A 20276-nucleotide genomic window follows, 5' to 3' on the forward strand; every position below is an offset into this window, starting at 1 on the left:
TAATTAAAATTATATTTGTTCCAACATTTTGCAGTGAAACCTTGATTCACACAGTTCACATCCAAATATTTTAACCAAAAGGAAATACGCATGAAATTGTTCAAAAGAATACTGGAATTTTACTGATTTTAGAATAGACCCTCTGCCTAGTTGACTTAAAATTGACTTTTTCCATTAGTACACTGCTTTCAAAAATAAGATAAGTCAAAGGAATCAAGTGGCAGTTTAAAAAAAAACACAAAAAAAACAACTTTAAATACTGTGGCACAGAGTAATATCAATCTTACACGAGTTTACCTAAGCTGAAAGCCTAATTTATACTTTAAATGTGACAATTCACGTAAAATTGAAGGTTTATTTTTAGCCATTGAAAACACTTAAATCGTTCAAATGCTCCGTAAAACACCCATTTAATATAACCATTAATGTATCCTTTTATTAAGTGCTAATTGGTGTTGATTCCCTAATTTGGACATTTGGACAAAATTTAACTGGTCAAATTACATGTATTTCTAATGTTATTTTTGTGAATAACATTTTTTAGCCCTTTAAAAAAAACGACACCTAACATTGATATATAATCGGTAAGAGAAAGGTTTCAAATGAATGTTTAAATTCATGGGGTCATGTAGAACCTTGTGATGAAGGCATTCCATCTGTTTTCACTGTTAAATTAGGGATTTATTAAAGCATTGCTGTTCCAGTGTTCACAGTTTTCTTCAGTCTATCACAATCTTCGCCTGATTTATCTAATGTACTACAACAGTACAGTGAGGAGTACAAATGTTCTCTAAATGAACAGTGTGCTTACGTTAGTGATGACTGACACTGATAGGTGTAACTTAGACACCAGATGGTATCTCTCTGTTCCTTATTCTAACTAGATGAATCACATTTGTTGCAGATGAAGTTAAGCTCCTTGCATTGTCTCCGCTGAGGTGATTCAAGTCCACCTGTTACAGTTTGTGAACAGACATACGATGGCCTGTTGTAACAATTCACTCGCGCTCATTAATTGGTAATTAGCCGCTGCTGAGTCATGGATCTTTCTGTAATGACAGCAAATACACCGACACACACACACACACACACACACACACACACACACCCTTACAATGCAGAGATAATGAGCTAAAGCCAGAGAGAGAGGAGTTCTCTGATGAAAACCAAATGACTACCTCCATTCATGCGTTCAATAGTGTAGCCAGAGGCCCTCTGAAAGTCATCATGGAAAAGGAAAAGCCCACCGGCTGCTGCACGACAGAACAAGCCACCCTAAGGTGACCTGAGTCATCCAGAGGGGCATGTGGGAACAAAGCCTCGGCACATGCTCAGCCAGCAGTCATCACACACGTACACCCACACAGGCTGTTATGTCACTGAGAAAGTAAGTCTTCGACAGTAAAATGTTCCATAAATTGCACATATTGACGCACTGTTAGGACCACAGTATTCACATTGTGTATGTAGTGATGTGCGCTTTAAAACACACTTTGGGAATGACTGCCAGGGTGTTTTTGAATGGAAATAAGCAGCCATCCCACGGGAAGCCTGTCAGCTCACTTTTCACCTCTTTTCTAAAGCGAAATCAATCAATAATCCTGATCAATACAAATCTACAATGCGCTGCCATGTTGTGACAGATACAATCCCACATGGGGGGGGTTACAGAGACTGCTAAGGGCCACCCCAGGGCCAAGACAACAATGACATGCTAAAGCCTTGTTTATTCAAGAGACCTGTCCGTCAAATCAATAGGACTAGTTTTTGGGTGGCGACTGTTATTTTGATTGATTTGATTGACTGAATTTGACCATTTTTATTCCAGTTTGGTGAGTGCTGTAGATTTTTAAAGTGGCAATCTGTGTGATTTACATGTGTGACTCTAATGTTATAAAACAATAATACTATTCTGATGAAAAGTGGTGCAGTCTATGTTTTGCTTTCGGCCCATAAACTTCCCTCTCCACTGGTCAGATCTGTGCTTGCATGCATTGTCTATCACAGGCTCACTCTTCACAATAACACCAGGTGGCGCCAATGTGACAGCCAGTTCCAAATCCTACACAAAGCAACTTAAAAGATAAAGCTGGTGCTCTACATTTTTCTCATTGTCAACAGACCCTGTGAAAAGACCAAAATCAACTATGATTTGTTGCATCAATTGTTAAACAGGAGGATATAGTGTATTTGTTCGGGACTACTTGATTTCTTGATTAATCCGCATTTGGTGACCTAATGAACATGTGGAGTAGCAGGACAGTTTATGTGGGACTGCTTTTCTGTCCATGGATATGAGGGAACACATCACCCAGTCCAGTCCACACCCAGTGAGGCTCATTGATGTGTTTCAATTGTTTTTCAGTGGAAAAATAAGACATATAATGAGTTTTTTTTTTGGCCACACAGTCTTTCAGTCTTGATGTGGATTTACTGACAATAAGAAAAATACATAGTATCTATAGCCTCATCATTGACCTCATCTATTGCACACAGTGTCTGTAGGTTTTCATATTTAATTGTTTTACAACATTGACTGGAGATAGATTTAGATTCAGTACGTTTCATTTAGTGTTTCAGTACATATTGTGTGTACATCTAAATAATCTGTTTTTAGGTGTCTGATTATGAAAGAAGCTTCTGATTAAAGGTCCATGCAAAATGAATTAAGTTTGATGTTGAAAGGATGAATTCATATTGATAGTGGGTTTTGCTCCCTAATTAGAAACAGATGCAATTAACTACAGATGTAAAGACATTGTTGAAAGGAAAAGGCAAACAACAGACACTGCTCTATTCATGCATTAAGTCATCAGTAGCCTGGTTTATTGTATTTACAGAGGACTATTTTCAGCACCAGGGACAGTTCCACTCAGGCCCTCTTTCGGTCACATTTCTCACATCCAAGTCTAAACCCACTTCACATATTACTTTGTGGAGAGATTCAGGTATGGTATTATGGCCATCACAATCATAGCTTTTTTTGGAGGCAGAAGTGAGAATATTTGGACGAGAGAGTGGAGCTGGGGAGGATATCCTGATAACCTTACTGAGAACCTGGGGACGTGCTGTGGCAGCGATTCATCAATTTTTTGTTTTTTTTTTTACACCAAATGGGAGCATAATTTACTAAATGAACAATGGACAATGATACTAAATTACAATGATCATGCTGTAATGATGAAAATTTTAATCTAGGCACCAAGTGCATAGACTCATTAGTGTGAAACTGTTTATTGTGGTAATTAATCAAGCTAGGAGTAGGGTCAGTTTCTCATAAGCTTACATACAATCTGACCTCCCCGACTCCAATCTCTGAGAGAAAAGCAGGTTTAAGCTTAAGTTTAAGTTTAAGCCAAGCTGAAGCTTTGTCCATGTTTCATACAACCAGTGCTTTAAGCAACTCATGTCTACTGATTATGTATTTAGAATATAAAATCATATATATTTGAGGAAGATACTGTTGTTGATTAATGCACAAGGCCACTGAAAGAGATGGCATTAGGTTAATTAGTCATACATATCCAACCATAATAAGCCAGAGCTATCATCTATATATTTATTTTAAAAAAACATTGCCACAGAAATTCCATGTACTGTAGGTATAGCACCTACAGGAAATGCGCAATGATTAAAGCATGGAGGAAAAATTTACTCAACAAGAGCGTGCCAAAATAATTCCTTTACGGATTAATTCACTGAAAAATTAAAACTCAATCATTTTCGATCGCCCTACAACCCCAAGTCTGCAGGTAATACTAATAACAATAGACTTATTTTTGTTTGGAAATGCTGCTCTTAGATTGCCACACGAACAGAAAATCAAAGCAACCGTTTGTTTCTTTATAATGTTAATAGTTAGTCTAGAGCAGAAACTTACATCAGATATTTGGCTCTCGCTGTTGAATTCAGAATAAATAGTAAGATTTACAACATCAACAGAGATTTAACTCCACTATTAACAGTGACACAGTGGTGTATCATTATTTTGAATCTCTTTGTTACAGGACTGCAATGTGTGATCTTGTCTTGTATGCAACCCAATTAACACGGGCCTCTACAGGATACAGCCAGCTGTTGCAGTTGCAAGTCAGAGAGTGGGACTAAACACATAACATTTTTAATAAAAGAAAAAACGAGCTGTATGATGGGTGATTAGTGCCACAGTGACGTCAAATGGTAACATTAAAAGGAAAGATGTATTATCATCAAAATCTAGGGTTTTATTTAAGGAGGAATTGCAGTGGCATGTCTTATAGATTGTCTCAAATGTCCTGCTAGTGTTACAGTAGCATTTTGAAATGTGTTCCACAGTGAGATCATGATTGTGAATCTAAACATTGCTCTGATAGCGACAGAAGGTGTACCAACAACTGCAGCCTGCAGCCCTCGCCTGAATGTTTCACCACCCCAACTTTAAAGTATGATTATAATGTACTTTCTATATTACACAGCCTAATACTCCATTGTTATGGCTCATCTACAGGTTAGCTAAAACACACCATGAAAAGGACATACTCGACCAGACAAGGGCTGTGGAGACAGGCTGGGGTGCACGGTAGAACGAGTCACTCTGGCACAAGACAAAGGGAGACGCAGACTATAAGACACATGAGGGTAAAGGGGAACAGGTGGACACAATCAGGAATCAGGGGAGGCAATCAGATGGATGACAATGAGGAAGGGGAAGTGAGCTGAATTGAGAGGAGAGTTACTTTTCAAAATAAACCAGGAAGCCACGAAACAAAAACCCAGAACAAGACAAAACCCTCACTGCAGTGTGACACTCTACTTCAAACCTGTTTCTAAGTGACCAGTAGTAAATTAATTTTATCAAAGGTAATGACATTCCCATCAGCCTCAGCTGTAATATTTGGCTAATATTACCTTTCAAAGACACTAAATTAAGCAGTTTAACATGATAAACTTAACTTTGCATTAACATTTTAGCCTTCTCCTTATCAGCATGTTAGCATGTTGACATTGACCAGTTTGTTGAATACACAGCTGTGCCGAAGTACAGAGGGTTTTTTTTTTGCCAGTTGGTTTTCATTATTGGAATAATTTTATGTCCCACTTATTCAGGCTATTTGACAGACTATGTTGACACTGCAAACAATGAAATGCCACTTGGGGGGCACCTTTCTTATTAAAATCCATACATTTAACAATTACTTGTGTGTTTTTGAAATTGTGGACAGAAACCCTACGCATTGGGGTAAACCCACACAGGCATGGGGAGGACATACAAACTCCACACAGAAGGGCACCAGCTAGGTGGAATGATCTTCTTTTGACCCTTTCAGACTTCGGAAAGACAAATCCCAGATGGTAAAATTGTTGTTGCCCAAATCTGGCCCACACATGGGTGGGACAGCAAAATTTTGGTGGACATCTCATTTTCCCAATTAATTCCCCATGATATGGCGACTTCAGCAAGACATGTGTGCTGCTGGGAGAGGTGACAGTCAGACACTGCCCCACCATGCCCACATTCACATGACGTAAATATTTTACATCAGTCATGTGATTTAATAGAAGCTTCATCAAAGCAGGCATTTTTTCTTGTCATGGTATCTACAGTACAGAGGTCCTAAGAAATTCTGTCTATACTGTGATGATGTATGTATGCATGTGTGCATGTCTGATTGGAAGCCGGCCTACTTCTTTCACTTTGGTTTCCTCAATCCCAGAATGTGACAGGTTCTTTATCAGATAGACGGAGTCTTTGTTGTTGTGTCTGAGACTTCAGCTTCTTTCAAGGGAGTTATGGAAGGCGCGTTAGGGAGTGAGTCCTGCTGCTTGCATGACTTTTCCTCACATGTCTACCATCTCCTCATCTGAGTCTTCTCTCTCAGCCCGAAGCTCTGTGGAAAGCTGAAGGTTGAGTGAGATCTGAATATCAAGCTGGGTTTTTAGCTCCTTCAGCTGTCTCTCATAACATCCCTCCTTCTCCAAGACGTTTTGCAGGAGATTGTTGATTTCCTCAGTCATCCTGTGACAGAGGGAAGCCTTCTGTCTGACAGTGATGACATCAATGTCATCCCTTTGGCTGATGTCATTGTGTGACACACTGATCCTCTCCAGTTTGTCTTGGAGAAGCTGGTGCGCCTGGTGCTCCACCTGCAGGTCAGCTGTGAACTTGTCATGGCTGTGTGCATGTGCCACTTCCAGCTCCTCATAATGGCCTCTCAGTAGTGTCTCCTCCTGCTGTCTGACCTCAGTAACATCAGCTTCATACTTGAGGCTGATCTTATTGTTTGACTTGATGATCCAATCCTGTTTGTCTTGAAGAAGCTTATTTTTGTCCTGCCTCTGGAGTGCAGTTGGGAACTTGGAAGGGCTCTTTGATTATACAGTGTGTCACTTGCTGCTCCTCATGAACTGTTTTGAAGCTCTTTCTTCTTCCTCCACTTCATATCATTTCTCACCTGCACTGCAGTCTTTGAGGTGCTGAGCTTTGCTGCAGGCTGTACTTCCTCAGCGTGTCTTGCTCTCTTTTTGTTTATTTTTGTTTCTTCCCTGTTGATAACATTTCTTTAACGGTTTTCTGTTTTTGCAGCTGTTCTTATGTCCCATCTAACAAGGGCATTGCACATCATGGAGAGATGCTGTCTAGAGGACTGCATTTTCTTTGGCTGGTATATCGCCAACTTGCAGCAGAGACAAGCATAGCCTGTTGGTTGTGTGTCATTGCATAAAACTGTGTCTCAAAGAATTACAATCTTTCAGTATCTTTGCTTGATCAAAATGCTTTTTAGGGAAACATACTGGACTGGACTACACCTCCACATATCGCACACAATGGTATACTCACTCAACAGAAAAAACAGTCAAATCAGTATCATGACAAGTTTTAATAGTATAATAGAATAGAATTTCTTGTAAAGTATTGGGTTATCAATGCAGAGTGGAGACGTATGGTCGGTAATAACATGGGAAATAAACACAATACTTTGATAATGAGTATTCAGCATTTGCACCCTTCACTGGGTGCAATGCATCCTTTGTTCATGTTGCCATACTGTCTGCTCACGAATGTATGAGCAAGATTAACATCACTAGCATCGATAAGCAGTTCCATCAATATTAGCAGGGATAGTGATAGCTGTCACTTAAACAGAGGCTCTCCTTGTACATTGAGGAGCTGCAGTTTTTTCATGGTCAAATTGTGACCTGTACTGTACATCTGCTGCTACTAGACAGCATCTCTTGACAGAGCCAAGCTGCTTATACAATGCAGAGACTCCCAGATTCCACTATAGCCATATATCATTGCTCCATATTGGCAACAACTTAGATTTGGTGACTATGAGCAAAAATAATTTTAGTTATTTGTCAGAATATATTTTTGCAAACATCAACATTGCCAGGAAAGGACTTGGAAAAATATGAACTATCACAACAAGTATATGTTATCACAAAAATCATGAACAGAATCTGTGATCTTAAGGGTTCTATTTGTAACTCATCAGTAGCCACAGGTATTTCAGCACTTTCAACACGCCACGCAGAGGTGGTGAGAGAGACAGAATGCTCCTCCAGAGAGAAGCCTACAGGATACGTTTCCTGGACACTGATTCCAAAGAGACTGAACGTGGAAATGACACAGCTCCTCCTTTTGGGGTGTATATCTGTTGTGCGGGTTTGTAAAACCCTAGATTAGCACACCTGTATTGTTTCAGTTGCGATTGTGCCATAATACAGGTTGAAACGTTACGTTATTGCAAAATTAAAAAAAAAAAAAAAAAAAAGTTGAATGATTTTTTTCCTTGTGTTTGAAATAATTCATCAGCAAGGAGAACGATGTAGTATGATTTTTCCATTGCACTTTTCACAGTACGCTGTTTCTGTAAACTAAACCTAATGCTCTTTATGACTGATCCCCAACAGAGAGGACCCCACCTCCGCCTCCTGCCGCTGTGTGGCATTAATCCCGCCTCATATGACTTCCGGTTGGGGATAATCCCACCTCCCTCCTGCCAGCGCCACAGAAACAAATGTAACGACCCGTCGTCCGTGAGCCACACTCAAAAACAGTGTTTCGCTAGGATGCGACTGTTTCCGACGAGAGCACAGAAACAGCTGGCCGACAGGCGGGGTTGAAACGACGGGGTGACAGCAGGAGGAACTGCGGCTCGATGGAAAAAGAAGAGCACACCGTCAGACAGTCACACAAACCACTGGGTGGAATCAGACTGTGACCACCAGAGCGGCTTTTTCTCTGAGCTGTACAAAAGCCTCGACTGTGACCACACTGGCTGCTGGGTCTCTGAGGGGACACGAGGGAACTGTTGAGTGACCGCCACTTTTCAGAGGAAAGAAAAATGGCTGTGCCTAGGCGATGGAGCCTGCTGAACAGAGATCCTTCAGGTCGTCCACATGGACGTGGTATGGGATTTTGGTCGGTTATGATGCGTTTCACAGACTCCATTATGCGCCAGCCGCTCCAGTGACTGAGCGCGTTTTCTCCACCTGCCTGATTGACGCTGACAGACGATGACTGCACCCGCGGGCTGCGGTCGGCTGTTGTGAGAGCAAGCCGTGTTCCCCCCCCCCGCCGCCGCCTGCTGGACCGGCTGCTCTGCGGCACCACGGACAGCGACGATGACTCGGCTCCGCAGGAAAGCTCTGGTGGCCCTCTTCCTCTTCACCCTCTTCATCTTCGGGGCCATGATGGGGCTGAGGACGCTGAAACCCAGCGACGGCTTCTCGGACCTGGCCCCCGGCATGGACTTCATCGGGGAGAGAACCGACAGGAGGCGGCTGGACGTGAAAGACGTGGCGGCGTCGCCGGGCCAGTTCCACATGGGCAGCAGCGACACTAAGGTTGTTTTCACCAAATCAGACCGAGATTACAGCATATTCTACGACGTGCACATCTTCTACTACTTGTGGTACGGCTCTCCCAGCATGGACAACAAGTACATTCACTGGGATCATGTGCTGGTGCCACACTGGGACCCCAAAATCGCAGCCAGCCATGCCCAAGGAAAGCACGCACCTCCGGAGGATATTGCCTCAAGTTTTTACCCCGAGCTGGGACCCTACAGTTCCAGGGACCCAAAGGTGCTGGAGTCGCACATGTCCCAGATAGAAGAGGCTGCAGCAGGTACTGGTGGTAACACTGGCTCTAAAGTTGCCCGTTGTTACTGTTCAGCATTACAATCCTGCAGGGCCCTAGCCCTAAAGGCCCCCATCCCACCCCAGATCCGAAAAATGAATTAACGTTTACATTTTAAACTTGTTTGGATTTTGAATGTATTCAGTTTACTTTAAAGATACAATATATATTCTGTACTATGACATTCATAAACCTGTCTTAAAGGTGCAATACGTGAGTATCTTCAAGCTGTCGAATGCCCTCAATACAAGCAGGATGGTATATCATCAAACAGCCTGTAAAGTATTCACCAATTACTAATTTCTTAAATGGATGAATGTAAAAACCCAGCAAGCACTAAAGCCCCAAATTCCCATGATAAGAGACGGCTGGAACTAAGTGGCCTCATCTCACTGTCCACACTTGGTGTAAGTCAGATGATTGTACTTTATGTGTACAAATGACAATCATCCTAAAAGTAGCAGTACAAAGCATGATTAAACTTTGTGCCGCGGGAAAAAGTTGTGACTGTTTTCTTCGACTTAAGCCAAAACCTTTAGTTCATGGTGGGTTATACTTAGTACAATATAATATTAAATGTAATATTTTTCCTACTTCCTACATGCCAACCCAGAACCCCACCCTGGTCAAGCTTACTTTCTACCTAGCTGTGTAAAGGGCACGTAACATGCTGCATTGGCACTGAATGTTGGCTTTGGATGCAAACTGTCATGTGGAGTCATCCAATATGGACATAGTTGCTAGGATACAGGGATGAGTAAGAGATTAAGTGGAAGACTAATATTATTGAGACAAAAGCAGAAATGAGAAGGAGGGACAAGCTCCATCTGTGTGAATAATGTATAGTGATAGGAGAATTATCTTTGGAGAAACAGGCAAAATAGAGAGACATCTGAAGATAGAATTTTCAGATGACTAGTTTTTTTTCATTGATACGTTTTTAAAAATTCGACTGGAACATTGACTGGAGGTCATAATTTACTTTACACTTAACATCCAAGTTTACATTTCCTGCATGTACCTCAATCCTTGGAAAACAGTGTGTCAACTTCCAACATCATACATTACATTCAAACCTCCTCCCCATGCTGTGGTGTTGTAGGAGTGCTGGTGTTGTCCTGGTATCCTCCCGGGGTGGCAGACGACCACGGGGAGCCCACCGAGGACCTGGTTCCTGCTGTCATGGATGCAGCCCACAGGCACAGCATCAAGGTAACTGGTGAGACAACCGGTATGTTTTTCCTTTCTGATGATTTACAGAATTGATTACTAGCCAGTGTCAGTTAAATGTTTAACCTGAGAACATCATATATCTAAGCATTGTATCACCAGCTATGCTTTCACCCTGCATCTGAAAAAAGATAGATAGCTGCATGCAGTCGATTCATGTCAATTCTGTCCTGGAAAATAATCATATTCTGAGATATGTACATGTCTGTTGTGGGATGCTTGCTTCATTGAGCGCTATGGCCTATGGCCACTAACTATATTGTGTCTTTTAGGCATGAGTGTCAGTTCATATTGGATATGGGTTACACCCTGAAGTGGATACAGTGGACATTTCATGAGAGAACCGATTTGTGGCACAAAAGCCTCTAATGTGACCATAATGAGTGGAGCTCAAATGAAAAAAAATCTATTTGTATACAAAAATGCACTTATTTCCAAACATTCATATTTTACCAACTGATTCATGTGCACTATAGCACACTGACTATGTTTTGGAGTTACCAGCTGTTCCCTCAAATGTCAGGACGGTACTGTTACTAGTCAACATTGCAAAGTGTTCACCGTAGTTGAACTCCAGCCCAGTCACCTGAGGAAAAATTCTGAGAGTTAACATCTCTGCAAGCCACGGATCCATTCCAACATGTGTGCGACATATGAATCATGGTGACATTTGTACAATACCAAGTGCACATTACATGTATATGAACTGATTTTCATGTCAGGAGACGGAGATCTGGAGTTTAAGGTGAAAAGACTGCCAAGCCACAGACCACTGTTCCAGATTGTGTTTCAACTTTGGTATGTGTGAAACCACTGGATATGTTTGATGAGATGTCAAGACACTTTCCAGCCATGTTTGTGGCAACAAAACCAGATGTAATTTTGGAACATTTTCAACGATGTTAGTGGCAGCAAACCAGATATTTTTGATATGACCTTCAGACATTTTCCAGCCATGTTAGTGACAACAAAAAGGATTCACAAAGATTTAACTTTAACACGAGTGTGACGGGTCCTCAAGACTGCATTTTCTCCAGTTGAGAAAAATTGTGTCATGCCCTTTATTTAAAATGCAGCATGTCCTGCAGCTGCATTGCATTCTAGTCCACTTAAGCTCCTCACAGTGAGGAATTCGGTTCCCTCCCCAGTGGGTGCAAGTGGCATCTATAATTCTGATTCTCTGACCTCAAACCTGACATTTACATTTATATGGACATTGCAGAGAGAAGAAAATGTTCCGCTTTCAGAGGCCTGAGCCATTAGCTGCTTTAAAGACTAGAGGTGCTTATGGGTAGTTTTTTTTATTTTTCACTGCACCACTCCATCTAACAAACTTATATCTACTTAGTGCTGAGGGGGTCAGATATCATAAAGTCAAGAGAGGGTGAAGGTGCTTGAGACAGCAGTGGCAAAACAAGCTGAGCACAGACAGGCTGTAGACTCAGCACTGAGAGGACAGAAGAGCTTTCCCTCGGTCTACTTTGCTGCTCCTTATATGGAAGTCTTAGACTGAGAACTGGGTCTCTCTGTGTGTCTCAGTCAGAATTACACAACAGTGTGTACCTCACAGCTGACCTGAGGGCTAATGCTCCAGTGTTTCTGTGCACCAGAGCTGCTGCTGACAAAACCCAGGCTGAAGTCTGTGTTTGTGACCAGTCGTGTGTGTTTTTATGTGTGTGTGTGTGTGTGTGTGTGTGTGTGGGGGTACTTCCTCAACAAAAGTCATATATGAGGATGAGTTCCTTTGTAGGTATTCAACATCAAAATGACATGTGAAGCGTGATTGTTGTTACAAATCCAACCCAGACTACTGGTGTCACTGATAGAAAAGGGAGCCAACACATTTGACATGCAGGAGGACACAGGCTGATCTATAATCCCCTCCAGTGCTGTGTCCTCACTAATTAAACATAGATTGACCCTCATTGCTCAGTGAAATGTTAATGTCAGGATGCTAGCATCAAAAAGGAATAGAGGAACTGAAACTCTGCAACCTCTTACTACTACAAAGAAGCTTTCTTGTTTAAAAGATAAAGATGTTCTCTTTAAAACAATTGTGTAATTACATCCAAAGATTAGAATAGGCTGAAAATCCTTTCTTCCTTTTAATAGTAAACGCTCAAACATGCGCTTGGAAGTATATTTGATTTAAAGTAACAGCAAGGTAAATGAAAACAAGGTGACCAGGTGATTTATTTGACAATATACAACAGAGGGTAACATGACAAAATGATTTTGTAACGTGCTACACAAACGTAGAACATAAGCGGTTCTTTATATACATATGAACATGTACACATCCAGGAATTAATTCTGTAGTACATCTGCGTCAGGTTGAATGTAGACAGCAGCAACAAGATGGTGATGATAATATGGTCAGCCTCTTTGTCTTAAAAGTCTGACATCAGGTAAACACTGTGAATCAACTTTGACTGCTTTTGGGCACCGAGCATCAATGACACAGAGTCTGTCACTCCTCGTCATGCTGTATTGCTGTGCTCTGTCAGATCGGAACATGGTCCTCCCCTCGAGTGCAAAAAATGTGGGCACAGCAGTCCCTGATTTCACGTTGTTGCACTGTGCTGTTGTTTCTTCTTTGTTTTTAGCCAGGAGCAGCTTTTAGTCCAACCTGGTGTAGCATAACTCTTATCCCGACTCTCCTCAGTCCAGCTGGTCAGGTTGGTTCAAAGGATGCCGTGGGCAGTGATCAACTCAAAGTCCACTGCACTTAATCCGAAATCTGCACATTCTTCTCCAGTGCTGTTGAATGTATTTCTGTCATACATGTTTTGGGGATAAAGTTGAAAAAATGTGGCTAAGATTGAAGGTACTACCCACCACTGCATCTCCATGAGCAGCAACTGTACTCAAGTCTTGCAATGAAAACATTGAAGCTGCACAAATCATTATATTCATGAGCTGTCAGTCAAATGACTGTGTAATGTGGGAGGTGTTGTTTGCAGTGACAAACACACAGATAATTATCACCCAGCACTGCAGTTATCCTCAGCCCAGACATTTAGCTTCTTACAGCACATTGTCTTGGTTTGGCTGCAACTGTACGATTTTGTTTAGGTGTCACTGCTCTCACCAACCTTGATTCAAGGAACAGCAGGAAGCTACTTTAAGCAAAAAAGGTTTGTTAAACTCTGTTCATGTTATGCCCAGCTCTAATCGGCATGAAAATAAAGTTAGCAGCCCGCTGGTAAACACAGTGCAGCATTTAGCAACTGAAAGGTCTACATCTCTCAGGAGTGAAGATTAAAACAGAGCCAAATTAGAAATTATTGGTCATTGGTCTAATATTGTTCTGTGTCTACATGATGTGTAAAGTGGGTAGCTGTCTGCTAACATTATATCAAACATGTGGTTGATATTTGTGAGGAAATCTATATGAACATGAATGACCAAGATAAAACCTTGTGGTTGTGGTTCTTTAGGAGTTCAAACAGGAGTTAAACAGCCTCTCCCAGTTTGAAAATATAAATCCATGCCAAAGACTTTTTCCCTCCCAAACTTCCATTATTAGTAGTTTCTGCTGCCACATATCCCACAAAATCTCACACAACAACCATGACACCCCCATTGTGGCTGTTAATAGCCTATTCTTGTCTGTGAGACCAAACTGACATAATAAGATTCCCATTATGATAACATGCACTTTAAATGTATAACAAGAATCTTCTTAGATGTGTTAACTCTGGCAACATGGCACAATTTTTTCATTTTGAGATCTCAAGAAGCAAAGTTGCACAGACTTTGAGACCATTCTTTGGTATTTTGCATCCACACCCTTGAATTCACCGTCTCTGTTTACATAATTGACTGATTTAATGTAGCGTATACCAACATTATGATATAACATTGCTTCAGGTTAGTGTTTGTCATCAACTGAAGAAACCGCGGCAGTGCCTGTACACGTGAGGCTCGGAGTGTAAATATGAGAGTCTGTCAGCATCAAAGCCTGAGGGAATCTGAGCACACAAAGCAATTCTCATTCGCATCCATCCACGCTCTATTCAGCCAAACAGGAACAGATTGAGCAGCGTCTTACCTCGCTGGCCTTTCATGATTTCCAACCAGTCGAGCGGCTGACAAGCCTGATCCCGGGCACCAAACATGGCTGCGTTACCATGGAAACTGTTTAGGTAGACCTTGCAGCCTCTTTTGAATGATAGAGTGGGCGTCGAGCACTCGGTATTTGTGGCTCGACAGCCCTGTCAATGCTTTAGTGTTTTCCGTTTTGCTGCTGTAGACCTTTTTTACAAGCAAACAAGCACACCATAGTTTAGCCTTGATGACAGCTGGGCATCCATCATTCAGCTCTAAGTCCCTGACAAAGAGCAAAACTGTGTTTTATGTCAAATAATACTGCCCAAGTTTTAGTGGTTTTCATTTCTGGATTATCATTTTTGTTTCTCTGAATAGTTTTTCGATACTCTTTGAAGTTTTAAATCAAAGTGGCTGAAAAGGATTTCTGAGACACTTGGGTCAGTGGAATAGAAGTCACCTTGTGTCATATGTGTTGACAGATGAAGTGACAGTACAGGACAAGCCTTTGAGGATGGAGAGCATTCACTCAACTTGTTCTCTCCTCCTCCGTCTTAGCTCCATTTTCAAGAATTCCTCAGCATCCTGTGGGCTAAATTTAGCTTTGGTCTCAAATTCTGTCTCTTTCTATCTTTGTACCACAGCAATAGGACACTGATTGTCTGCCTTTTCTCTTTGATGACTGATGGCTCATGGACCATGGTACCTCTCCAATGGAAGATTATTTTTATACCAAATATGTCAGGGATACACAAGAATCTTGTGCTGTACATGCAAGAATCTGAGCACATTCAGTCCATCTGTGCTGGCATGCAGGAAAAGACACCGGGGCAAAAATAACTGCATTGAAATCAGATTTTAAAATAATTGTACGCATTATGACTTTTTGACAACTTAAAAGTGCCCTGTGGTGTTTTTGAGCACTGGCGGTGCTGTAGATTGCTTAATGACCAAATCCCTTTATTTCTTATATTTCATATTCTATCAGCTCTAGTATGAGGACACAGATGTGAGCATGACGTTGGCATGATCCCTTTTCTGCCAACTGTAGAGAGTAATATGTAGTAATAGGTGTTGCTTGTAGTAATGCAACAGTTTTTATGCCACTTAAAAAGTGTCTCTTAAAAACATTAAAACAATTACTGGAAAAGAGAATAGAGGAAATTTGCTGTAGAAGTATTTTGTGGACATATTTTTACATATAACAAGGTATAATTGAACACTTAACACTGGGAGACAGAAGCTCAACAGCACTGTGTGTAGAAGTGTGCCCCTTTTCCAAGGCATTAAGTGAACTATGATGTTTTATGCACACTTGAAGGTGTCTATTGGGAACATTAGTTGTGTAAAATGGAGACACTAAAAAAGTTCATTTTTATGGACTTAATTCCAGATGGTGTCCCTCTACTGTAGCATCAGGATTCAGTCGCCATGCCACATTTTTAAAGTGGTCTTGTGTCTGCTTCCACTGAGACTTGTCTTAATGTTGACATCATTTTTTTGCACCATAACACTTTGAAAGACACATTTGTCTGTTTCATTCTAGAACCAGAAATGAAATGAATAATCCTGAGAGCTAATAAACAGACAGCAAACAGTTCACGATATTATATGATATATGATCTCATGATATTGGAATAACAGCGTCAAAACTTGAAGTTTTAACAAGCAGTAACTTCTTGCAACACCATAGAGCTGGAACAATCTTTGGAAAACTTTGGAAACATTCTTCTACTCCAGTAAACAGGACAAACCTTAGATATGACTTTACAAACGGGGGATAGAGTAGTCAGCTCAGCTCACAGCCCTTTAGCTCTGTGATTAGTGTAGTGGAACATTCTCCTTGTGAGGTTGAGAGTTGCTAAATGTTACTGACTTAAATACAAAACAGAGAGGAGGTTACCTTCATTTACAATAGTCATCAATCATCTCTTCCCAAAACAGTGACCCCCTGAGATTTGGGTTGACCATGTCTTCCCAGGCAAGTGACCCTTTGATGTTTTATTATGACAGTAAATGTCATCTTATCTACCTTCTTGTAACCCCCCATGTGGAGAATTGCTCCACATGTGCATTTCTGGCACCTTAACCAAAAGGCATTCTCCCCTCCTCGTCTCACATCCTGATCCTGCTCTTTAAGGTACATTGATTACTGAATGGACAAACTATTTAATTTCTCACATTAGCCAGAAAGCTTAAGTTATTCAAGTCCATAGTATTGCATTTGGTTGACAAACAATACATTTATTTTGTGGTATGTTAGGTCAAGACTAGCAGGCCAGCCAGCCATGCTGTTGTGTTGAAACAATATCAAGATTTTCATGAACAAATAATTAGTCACGTGTTCTGTCACCGTCCTCTGTTTATAGACTTTGACACTCTGCATACTTGTTTGCCTGACTTCCTCCTTTGCTGCCGTTATAATTATTATGACCCCTAGGGTCCACTGCTTAACTGGAAATGTAAATATGGTTCGTATTAAGCTGCCATCATAGTCAACCTATATGGTCGTTTTTCTGATGAGGACAGCCTGGCTTCATACAGGAAAACCCGAGTTAAGCCCAGAGCAGAATTTGATACCCGATATGATATATAAATACTCAACATTTATGCCTGATTGTAAATAGAACAGCTACATATAAAATATTGCAAGCACAGCCCCTCATTAAAGCCTTACTGTTTTTCCTCAAATTGACATGATTGATTTGCTTTGATTGCTCCTTAAATGAACATGCTGCTGTAACAATGTTGAGCAATTTGATATTTGAGTATTCACACAAAAATATGCAACCACTGTACAGAAGCCCCTCCAGAGTAGGCACAAAATGACACTTCAGTCAACACTGTGCTTCACAGACCAAATAATTAGCAAGGTCCACAGACTACTAATTAGATGTTGCCTTCATACTGGCTGTCCATCAGAACAAATAACACACTGGTATAACGAACAACAGAGTGCTCAGTTTCACTGTATGACCCCTTGTTTTTCAGGCTTGTATTTGTCTTGTGCTTTTTATAATCTTTCTGTTAACATCAGTGTTCAAATGTGTTTTGCACAGGTGGCCTTTCACATACAGCCATACAAAGGACGGACGGACCAGAGCATGCATGACAACATCAAATACATTATTGACAAGTAAGCTGTTTTTCTCTGCCACCACTTTCCTCTGTGCTAGACCTGTTTCCTTTCATTGACCACAGGGTCGAACTCTTCTATGCATATCAGTGGCTGCTGATGTTAGAATTCTGGCAATCTATTCAAACATTAAGTCTGATAAGGGAAGATGAGGAAGGTGGTTGTTAAATATAGATGTCTCCCCTGTGATCCTGCTGTAATGGATCAGCAGCTACCTTTTTTTCTGACTTCAAGCAGTCTGAATGTCTGTCAAAGGGAAGCTGACTCTTGGTCTACCTCAAAACATTAAATAATTGAGCTTTCCCCATAAGTACAGCTACATATAAATTATGTTAGCTTTAAGAGCAAGGCTAATCAGACAGTGTTTCGTCTAATCAGATATTCAGTTGTAGTCTGATGATAAAAAGAAGCCTCTCATGCTGTGACTAGGATCACGAATATAGGCTCACTGAAGCCATATTTATAAAGATACAAGACTGGAGTAAAATTAATCCCGATTTTAGAAATTGGAGTTGACTTTATATTGCAGCCAGTATTTCTGGAAACCAACTGTGCTGACCATCTGTATGAAATAAAACAAATATGTAGGGAGAGAAAGGGATGATGGTTTCAGAAAAGCATAATTATTTTCCAAATGTTTGACTCATAGTCAACCTGTGAAATATTAGGTGTATTACAAGTGCCATGTGATGGCATCAGATTGAGACAATATATTAACAATCAAAGTAAATACTGCTTACTAAAATATTGGTAGCCTGGGCCTGTAGACTGGCTACACACTGACTTTGAGTCGTACTAATGAATATTACAATTCAACTTAATTTCAGGGCTTTCCATCACTGACATGTGGCTTCTAAGCTAAAGTCACTGCTGTCCTCATTTAAAATGCTAAAGTATCCAGAGATTGCAGCCTTTTACTGCAGTTAATATCTTTTAGCCACAGACCTAAAAGCTGCATTTGGCAACCCTTAGTGGTAGTAAGAAATAAAAAAGACCCATTGGCAGCACACCACGAAGCAAAGAAAGCTACCAATTATCCTTGGAACAAGGAGGAGCACAAAGAGTAATTAGGCCAGTAGAAGCGAGCATGTGCAGCAGAAGTATATGCAACCCTTATAATCACAACAAATCTACATGTTGTATCTTAAAAATACGTTTTTGTGCATACTGCTTGAAGGACTAAGCCTCATCTCATCTTATGTTTCTCAGATACGGAAAGCATGGCGCCTTCTACAGATTCAGGTCCAGCACAGGGCGAGTCCTGCCTCTGTTTTATGTCTATGACTCCTACCTTACGCCACCAGAGTCCTGGGCAGAGCTTCTGACGACTAAAGGCTCTCACAGCATCAGAGGCACACCATACGACGGCGTTTTCGTCGCCCTAATTGTTGAAGAGCGCCATAAGCACGACATCCAAGCTAGCGGTTTTGATGGAATCTACACTTACTTTGCCTCCAACGGTTTCTCCTTTGGCTCATCCCACCAGAACTGGAAAGCCATCAAGTCCTTCTGCGATGCAAACAATCTGCTATTTATTCCCAGTGTTGGTCCAGGGTACGTGGATACAGCTGTTCGGCCATGGAACAATCACAACACCAGGAACAGGGTTAACGGACGTTACTATGAAACATCTTTGCAGGCAGCATTGTCTGTCAGACCAGAAATCGTCACCATTACATCTTTTAACCAATGGCATGAAGGCACGCAGATAGAGAAGGCTGTACCCAGGAAAACGGTGACCCGATTGTACCTGGACTACCAACCCAACCAACCAGACCACTACTTGGAGCTTACACGCCAGTGGGCTGAGAACTTCAACAAGGAGAAGGACAAGTGGCTGATGTGAACATGGCTTCATTCCCCATGCCTAGAAATAACATTAAGTCTATGCTGTTAAAAGACAATATCTTTATGTTCATTCACCTATCTGTTTTTCTCCAGCTTTGAGCCCTTATGATCAGATTTTCCCTAAATGTTCACTCTACCGTTGCAGTTTTTAACCACTAACATTTTTGTACAGGTTGATATGTCCCTGATGTTTTGAATCTACAACGTCATAATGATGGATAGCTAATCATGGTTTCCTGATAACAACTCTGTTCAGTATCTGTTTGCCACGTCAAGGAAGTACGGCTATGTTACGTACAGTAACGCTGCTCTGTAGGTTTTTTTTCTTATTTTCTTATGATGACAGACTGTTTTTTCCTGTATTTGTTTGAAGACAAATTAAAATGTGTGTCCATTTATTGTTGATGAATAAATGGTGTCACTGCACAAGAAAAGTGACTTCCAAGAAAGATTAGAAATCCGCAACACCTCTGGATCTTAGAAAGGTGGTAATTCTGTCATGGCCTTCAGACAGAGTTTTGTTTCGAAGATAGTTTGCAGATGGTGAATTAATCAGCATGAGCAGAATACAAAAAGATGAGTCTGAGGTAGAGGCTGCTGAAAGTTGCTCCAGCTGGCCAAAATTAAGGGTTCGCTGAATCGCAGTGGGTTAGGGCTATGTTAGGTTCCTTTTTTTACATTTTTGTTTGTAGTTAATTTTAGTCCACACTGTGCAATAATAAGCCATTCAGGCCTTTTAAACTAAAATCACACAGACTCAAGTACATTGATGAACATACAGTAATGCCATCTATACAACAAAGTCCAACAGGGCAATGTTCAGCAGCTTTTAAATAATCCGAGTTTAGCCACCTGGGAACTTGTGCTACCGGTAGGGTCTCTCAAGGC

General features: G+C 41.1%; 2 protein-coding genes across 2 annotated transcripts in view; one reads left to right on the forward strand and one right to left on the reverse strand.

Moving 5' to 3' along the window:
* The window catches only part of LOC119016782 (protein lin-28 homolog A-like), a 36537-nt gene extending 19124 nt beyond the window's left edge, over window positions 1–17413 (reverse strand). Inside the window, exon 1 of the mRNA XM_037093025.1 lies at window positions 14409–17413. Coding sequence (XP_036948920.1) covers window positions 14409–14475 — 67 coding nt within the window. The 5' untranslated portion in view covers window positions 14476–17413. The remainder of the gene's footprint in view (window positions 1–14408) is intronic.
* On the forward strand, window positions 7950–19797 carry si:ch211-30b16.2 (glycoprotein endo-alpha-1,2-mannosidase-like protein). The gene is made up of 4 exons (XM_037093019.1): window positions 7950–9112; window positions 10227–10336; window positions 17464–17540; window positions 18750–19797. Exons 1-4 carry the CDS (start codon window positions 8608–8610, stop codon window positions 19384–19386), a joined length of 1329 nt encoding a protein of 442 aa, XP_036948914.1. The 5' UTR covers window positions 7950–8607; the 3' UTR covers window positions 19387–19797.
* Window positions 19798–20276: the final 479 nt, after the last annotated feature.

This window comes from Acanthopagrus latus, chromosome 3 (genome assembly GCF_904848185.1).
Source record: "Acanthopagrus latus isolate v.2019 chromosome 3, fAcaLat1.1, whole genome shotgun sequence".
In the NCBI taxonomy this organism is placed as follows: Eukaryota; Metazoa; Chordata; class Actinopteri; order Spariformes; family Sparidae; genus Acanthopagrus; species Acanthopagrus latus.